Source organism: Otolemur garnettii, unplaced genomic scaffold (genome assembly GCF_000181295.1).
Source record: "Otolemur garnettii isolate 467f Iridium unplaced genomic scaffold, OtoGar3 scaffold00110, whole genome shotgun sequence".
NCBI lineage: Eukaryota > Metazoa > Chordata > Mammalia > Primates > Galagidae > Otolemur > Otolemur garnettii.
In genome coordinates this window covers 1,973,322-1,981,679 of record NW_003852505.1, presented here as the reverse complement: position 1 = coordinate 1,981,679, position 8,358 = coordinate 1,973,322, and the positions used below count along the sequence as shown (strand labels likewise).

Sequence of the window (8,358 nt, the reverse complement as noted above, 5' to 3'; positions counted from 1 at the left end):
GGCAGAATATTCTTCCTCTAGGATTAGGAACAAGTTAAGAATGTCTGCTCTTACCACTTCTAGTCAACAGTATGCTGGAGGTCCTGGCCAGTAATAAGGCAAGAAAAAGAGAAAAGGCATACAGACTGGAAAAGGTAAAAGTATTCTGTTCAAATACTATGAGTGTATATGTAGAAAATCCTAAGGAACTACTAAAATTAATAAACTGATTTACCAGAGTTTCAGGATATAAGGTAAACACACAAAATCAATCATATTTCTATATACTAGCAATAACATATTGAAAGGCAGAATAGAAAAGCAAACAATATTATTTACAATAGCATCAAAACATCAGCTATCTATCAACAAATCTAACCAAAGACCTCTACCCTAAAAACTACAAACCACTGCTGGAAGAAATTAAAGACGACCTCAATAAATGTTCATTGATTGAAAGGCTCAATATTGTTAAGCTCTCCATCTTCCATGTAGTGCATTTAATGAAACCTCTAAAAATCTTCCAAGAGGCTATTGTGATGAAATTGAAAAAGGTGATCCTAAAGATTATATGGAAATTCAAAGAATGTAGAATAGCTGAAACCACTTTCAAAAAGAATAAAGCCAGAGGTTGAACACTATCTGCTTATAAGACTTATTATAAGTTATAAAAGTGGTGTGATATTGTCATCAAGATGGGCAAATAGATCAGTGGAACAGAACAAAGAGTCCAAAAATAGCTGACATGCAAAGAATCAAAGTTTTGATCAAGGGCCAAAGTAAATTCAGTGGGGCAAAGAGAAAATCTTGTCCCCCCCCTCAACCAAATGGTGTGAACCACTTAAATGTTTGTCTACAAAAAATGCTCCTTGACCTCTGTCTCATTCCATGCTCAAAGTGAATTTTAGATAAATTATAGACCTAAAAAAACTCAGAAACAAAGTTTCTAGAAGAAAACACAGGACAATACAATCATACCATCATAATACTAAGGTAGGCAAAGAATTCTTGGACCAGATACAAAAATAACAAACCATTATATAATGAGAAATTGGACTTCTATTAAAATCAAAACTTTATGCTCAACTAAAAACTCAATTAAGAAAATGAATAGCCAAGGCCAACACTGGGAAATAAATGTGTGGCACATATATCTGACCAAGAATTTATATCCATAATATAGAAAGATCTCCTACAAATCAAGAATAAAGAAGACCAGGTATAGTGGTTCACATCCATAATCCTAGAACTCTGGGAGGTTGAGGCAGGAAGATCCCTTGAGTTCAGGAATTTGAGCCCAGCCTGAACAAGAGTGAGACCACATCCCTACTAAAAATAGAAAAAATCAGCTGGCCATGGTGTTGGGCATCAGTAGTCCCTGCTACTCAGGAGGCTGAGGAAGACTGCTTGAGCCCAAGAGTTTGAGGTTGCTGTGACCTAGGCTGATGACACGGCACTCTAGCCTGGGCAACAGAGTGAGACTTTTCTCAAAAAATAGATAAATAAAAATGTCTAAGAGCATTACAAAAAGGGTGGCACTTGTGACTCAGTGAGTAGGGTGCCGGCCTCATATACTGAGGGTGGCAGGTTTGAACCCGGCCCTGGCCAAACTGTAACAAAAAAATAGCTGGGTGTTGTGGTGAGCACCTGTAGTCCCAGCTACTCTGGAGGCTGAGGCAAGAGAATCGCCTAAGCCCAAGAGCTGGAGGTTGTGAACTGTGATGCCACAGTACTCTACCAAAGTGACAAAGTGAGACTCTGTCTCTAAAAAAAAAAAAAAAGAAAAGAGTATTATAAAAAAAGGATAAATAAGTAAACAATGTAATTTTTAAGACAAGCTCCTTAAAAACATTTCACAAAAGAAAATATGAGGCCAAGGAGCACATGAAAAAGTTCTAAACATAATTACTCATTACAGAAATGCAAATAAAAGCCACAATATGATACTAATTCATGCTTAACAGAATGGTTAAATTAAATTTAAAAAAAGGTTAGCTCAGATGCTAGTGAGGCTGTAGAGCAAGTTAACTCTTATCCAGTGCTGGTGGGAGTATGAAATGGTCTGACCACTTTGAGAAACTCTTTGGCAATTTCCTGTAAACTTAAATACCTATCTTTCCTGAGATCCAGAAATTCCACTCCTACATGTTTACCCAAGAGAAAGAAAGCACATGTGAACAATAAGTCATAGATAAGAATGTTTAAAGCAGCCTTATTCAGAAAAGGCTCAAGAGGAAAATAATCCAAAACACACTAACAGGAGAAGGGATTTAAAATGTGTATATCAAGATAATGGTATATAACATATTTAAAAAGAATAAACTTTTGATATACTTGACAATACAGATGAATCTCAAAAAAAAATCCCTAAACCAGATTATGCAACAGTAGCCAGATTCAAAATGGTACATACCAGATGATTCCATTTTTATGATTCTATGGTGATAGAAATCAGATGGTAGGGGAAGGGAACCTGATTGAAAATGGGCACAGGGAACTTTTTCTATAGGAATGGACATGTTCTATTTGTTATTTCTGAAGTGGCAGGTTACATGGGTTGTATACAATTGTCAAAATTCAAACTATTCATTTAAGATGCATGCATTTCATTGCATGTTAATTATATCTTTTTTTTTTTTTTTTTTGTAGAGACAGAGTCTTACTTTATTGCCCTCGGTAGAGTGCCGTGGTGTCACACAGCTCACAGCAACCTCCAACTCCTGGGCTTAGGTGATTCTCTTGCCTCAGCCTCCTGAGTAGCTGGGACTACAGGCGCCAGCCACACAACGCCCAGCTTTTTTTCTTTTTTTTTTTTGGTTGCAGTTCGGCTGAGGCCTAGGTTTGAACCCACCACCCTCAGTACATGGGGCCGGCGCCCTACTCACTGAGCCACAAGTGCTGCCTTTATAAAACTGTTGCATATGACTCAAGGGACCATAAAAAAGAAAGGAAAAAAACCTCGCAAATCCAGTAAAAAATATATATTTTTAGAAACATCCATCTTGTTATTATTGTTTTAACTTATGTTATTAAAAACAAATACTAAATAGACATCAGTTTGTATTTTTCATTTCACTATATATTTTTTTTTTGAGACAGAGTCTTAAGTTGTTGCCCTGGGTAGAATGCCATGGCGTCATAGCTCACAGCAACCTCCAACTTGGGTTCAACTGATCCTCTTGCCTCGGTTTTTCTATTTTTAGTAGAGATGGGGCTTGCTTTTGCTCGGGCTGGTCTCGAACTCCTGAGCTCAAGCTATCCACCTGCCTCAGCCTCCCAGAGTGCTGAGATTACAGGCATGAGCCACCTCGCCCAGCCTTCAGTTTATTTTTCCATTGCCTAGGGTATGAGGAAGAAGCCTTACTATGTAAACTGAAATATAAAACAGCATTGGGCAGAATGAGATTCTATCTGTATTTATCAACTAAAGTATGTATAAATTACTACCATAAAACACAACAGAATTCCAGCAAATATATTTACATAGAAAATTGATTATAGTTATTGACTAGTAAGAGTTACTACTCTCCTTAACTGTATAAAAAAGGGTTAAGCTCAAGGCCATTTCTATGAATAAATTGAAGCTGCTGTTTGGAAGGCAAAGACATGTTCAGGTGAGCTGAACCATTTATCCCCCATGAAATCCTTAGAAGCTTTCTGTGGGCAGCCAGTAAAAATGGAGTTCTCTAGGAAATCATCTAAGTCTAAGATTTAGAAAAGTGAATTAACTTGCCCAAAGCTTCACAGTTAAAAATTGAGCAGGAATTAAAATTCAAGTATCTTGGTCTCAATGCTGGCACTTCTCTCTTTCTTTGGGATGCCACGCTGTCTCCCTGCTTTCTTTCCTCCGTCTTTTTCTCCACTCTCCTTCACTCTTTGACACTTATTCTAAGAAGATAAAATACATTTTATACTTTTATATCCTAAAAAATTCAAGTATCTAGGCTGGGTGTGGTGGCTCATGCCTGTAATCCTCACGCTCTGGGAGGCCGAGGCAGGTGGATTTCCTGAGCTTGCAGGTTTGAGACCAGCCTGGGCAAGAGCAAGACCCTATCTCTAAAAATAGCCAGGTGTTGTGATGGGCACCTATAGTCCCAGCTACTGGGGGAAGCTGAGGCAAGAGAATCTCTTCAGTTCAAAAGAGTTGGAGGCTGCTGTGAGCTATGATGCCACAGCACTCTACCAAAGGCAACAAAGTGAGAGTCTATCTCAAAAAAAAAATTCAAGAATCTTGATTCTCTGTTATGATTAATTAATTCAGCAAACATATCTAGTCTACTACATTCTATGGCTAAAAGGACACCAACTTGCCATTAAGAAACGTCACTGGGAAGTAGGTCAATGATAAAACCTGACATTTATATAGCATTTAATGATTTACAAAGAGCCTTCATATAACATATATTGTGAAGTGACAAGGACAGCATTATTATCCTTATTTTACTGGTGAAGAGAGACACTCACGTGGGTAGAAATAGTAGGTAAAGCTTTTAGGTGTATCATTTAGCTAAATGAACCAGAGCTAACTTGAGATTTGCTTCTATTTAAAAGATCAATTCTTAAAGTATTCATAAATCCATAAAGATCAATTCATAAAGGATGCTACCGTAACTTTAATCTGATTGCTTTTCTTTCCTTCTTCTTTTTTTTTTTTTCCAACACAGGGTCTTGTTCTGTCTCCTAGGATAGAGTACAGTGGCATTGTCATAGCTCACTGCAACCTTAAACTCCTGGGCATGAGCAATCCTCCTTCCTCAGCTTCCTGAGTAGCTGGGAATAGAAACATGTGCCACTATGCCTGGCTAATTTTTCTATTTTTTGTAGAGATAGGGTCTTATTCTTGCTCAGGTTGGTCTTAAACTCCTGGGCTCAAATGATCCTCCTGCCTCGGCCTCCCAATGTGCTAGGATTATAGGTGTGAGCCACCTTGCCTGGCCTGCTTACTTTTCTTAATATAACTTTCTAGAAAATGTAATTTTATGGGAATGCAAAAAATTGTACACACTTTCATAAAATTACATTTTATGTGTGTTTCTATTTTGCATGTTCTTACTCTTTTAACTGTGACCTTTCTCCTCTGGTTTAGTCCTTGGTTCTCTGGTCCTCACTTGCTATATTATATCCTATACTAACCTTGCTTTGGTTCTCACAAGGATATGACTTTCAGATGTATAACTTTTTTTTTTTTTTTTTTTTTTGAGACAGAGCCTCAAGCTGTTGCCCTGGATAGAGTGCCGTGGCATCACAGCTCACAGCAACTTCCAACTCCTGGGTTTAAGTGATTGTCTTGCTTCAGCCTCTTAAGTAGCTGGGACTACAGGGGCCTGCCACAATGCCTGGCTATTTTTTTTTGTTGCAGCCATCATTGTTGTTTGGTGGGCTAAGACTGGATTCGAACCCACCAGCTCTGGTATATGTCGCTGGCATCTTAGCCGCTTGAGCTACAGGCTCCGAGCCCAGATATATACTTCTAAACCTCATCTCTCTCTGTAGATTCATTTCCACATTTCTAATGGCCTGGTGGTTATTTCCAGATTGATAACCTTTCATTTTAAAATCAACTGGCATCTAAAATGAAATTCATCATTTCCCCTGCAAAACTATCTATCATTTCTCCTTAATATCCAAATCCAAAATGTTAGAGCTACCCCTTGCACAGCCAGCAAGTCTTCCCCTTCTTTCCTCACAGTATTTCTTAAATCCTTCACTATCCTGGCTTATGCTGTAACTGCCTCACATCTGGACAATTAGGGCAGCACTCTCTCTAACTTCTGCCTCCAGTCCCTATCATTTACCTCTAAAGGCATCTCCCCACATTATCACCAAATTAGCCTTCCCTCTTATTTCTTTCTTTCTTCTAGCCATTATCCTGCTCAATAACCTCTGATAGCAATTCAACATTCTACTGAATAAAGCCCAAACATTCAAAGTTTCTCAAAATCTGGCCTTGTCTATTCTTCTCTACTGAACCCACTGGTTAGCCAAAAAGATCCACTCACTGTGCCTCAACCACGCCTTACAGCTTCCCACCTCTTAGTTTCGGTCCCTGGTCGTTTCCTCCTACGTTACAATGCCTTCAGGGGTGTTCTTGTTTTTCAAACTCCTTTCTAATCACACTTCCTCTATTCTTACCTCAGCTCAAACATATCTCTTTTACCTTTGACTTTGCAGGCCACATACTGTCTATATTATTCAAATACTATTCAAAAGTCTTGTTCTTTTCCATTTCATGTAGATGTACAGTCTCTTCAGGTGAACTTTGGCAGCCAGGGACCAGCCATATCTAATTATTTTATAGCTCTTATATCACCAAGTCCTGAGCCTTGCTCCTAAGACAGTGCTTAACTAATCTTTGTTGGCCCACTGACAAGTTAACTTGTTTTCTATCCATCTGAAATTTAAAGTAGAAATTTTCTATTTTAAAATACTTTTATGCATACCCTGCTTAGCTGAAATAAAGGACAATGTTAACTCTATTTTTTTAATGAAGATTGTCCAAAGTATGCTGACTCAGATCTGATTACTGGATGGTGATTTGAGAATGATAAATGTTGCATTTCTAAAACTAGACAATGGGAATGCTTCCAGAGACAGGGCTGTACATTCTAAATAGGGTCATTTTTATCTTGGCCAGTTCTAATACTTAAAGTTCATTTACCCTTAGTTAACTTTGAAATTAAGTTAGCTGTAATAATTTTTTAATATAAATAAAATTTAAGAAGTGAAATTTATATAACTGGAAATGCTGGCCCTGGAATCTTACTTCACTATAATGGACATCCATCATCCCAGCATCTTCTTTCATTGCTCCTTCTTCTTCTATATTAGGGGTGATTTTCTTGAAGGCCGAACATCCATTAGGGAATAATTCTGTGTGAATAAAAGGCAGTAGGGTAAATTTACAAAAAAGTGTTTAGTAAATAACAATAATCCTCATCGAAATTGGCTATTTTTAAATAAATGCAGATATTTTTGCAAGGATCAAAGTCCTAAGCACAATTTTCAGTTACAAAAAAGAATTCTACAAATTATTTCCACTGACCACACATTCTATCAGTCTTTCTCCCCAAAGGTTAGCTCAAGTTACTTATTAAGAAGTTTCATTGGCTCGGTGCCTGTGGTTCAAGTGGCTAAGGCGGCGCCAGCCACATACACCTGAGCTGGCGGGTTCGAATCCAGCCTGGGCCCGCCAAACAATGATGATGGCTACAACCAAAAAATAGCCAGGCGTTGTGGCAGGCGCCTGTAGTCCCAGCTACTTGGGAGGCAGAGGCAGGAGACTCGCTTGAGTTGGAGTTGCTGTGAGCTGTGATGCCACGACACTCTACCCAGGGTGACAGCTTGAGGCTCTGTCTCAAAAAAAAAAAAAAAAAAAAAAAGTTTCATTGTTTGATTAAGTATCACCTTCAGTGGCTAGTACAGATGGTCCCCTAGTGTAATCAAAACATTTTTAGTAAAACTTCAATCCCGTGAACATTAGTGATGCACCATCTTAAACAAGATGGCAGGCACTTTTCAGATAACCACTGAATGGTCTTTGTTAACTATTTCTAGTGCCTAATTTTAATTTCACTGAGAATTTAGGAAAGAAGTAATCATTAGAGAATGCTAGCCTAGGATTTGTAAGAGAGGCAGGAAATAAAAAAACAGTAGGGATAAAACATCCTGGGAGCAAACATGATGGCCACTGGAAGAACCACAGCTTCTAGAGTTAGACAGATCCAGCTCTATCACTAACTGTGGGATTTTGGACAAGTTGATCTCTCTGAGCCTGCAAAAAGTTTTATAATTTGTAAAATAGGAATAACAATAGCTACTGTATGAGAATTAAATGAAAGGTAACGTGTTTAGAACAGAGCCTGGCATATAAGAAATATGCAATGAATTATTATTAGTAAACAAGCTTACCAATAAATAAACTACTAACTTTTCCAAGAGAGAATAAAATAACTGCAGTCAGCTGGACCCCTGAGATTAGGAAGTGAACTCGAGATGAGAACAGCCACTGTAGGATTGCTGACCAAATTGTTACCGTCAAGCAAGAATCTAGGTGTAGAGGCTAGTTTACTATAGATTCTGGAACATGTCCAAACCCTCCTCCTGTGGCTATCTTCACCCTTATCTAAGTGGGCTGTAATCCTAGAGTTCAAGGAAAATTCAGCCTCCTTATAAAAGGATCTGTTACCCAGTTAACAAAGTTTCCTTCTGATAGTGGCTGGTCACAAAGGGAATAATTAGCATTTGCAATCTATTGTCTACAACTTCCCTAATAGTGATGCTCAGAAATAATGACCTTTACTCACCATCAAGTATCTGGTTGCTTCGGTTACAGCAGTGATTTTCTTTTCTTTTTTCTTTCTTTTTTTTTTTTTTTTTTTT

The 8,358-nt window shown here is 38.1% G+C and overlaps 1 protein-coding gene across 2 annotated transcripts in view; it reads right to left on the bottom strand.

The window, feature by feature from the left end:
* Positions 1-8,358, bottom strand: part of DOCK11 (dedicator of cytokinesis 11) — a 212,033-nt gene that overhangs the window by 26,711 nt on the left and 176,964 nt on the right. For both annotated transcript variants that reach the window (XM_003796989.2, XM_023517413.1), the window contains one exon: positions 6,743-6,849. In XM_003796989.2, coding sequence (XP_003797037.1) covers positions 6,743-6,849 — 107 coding nt within the window. The remainder of the gene's footprint in view (positions 1-6,742; positions 6,850-8,358) is intronic.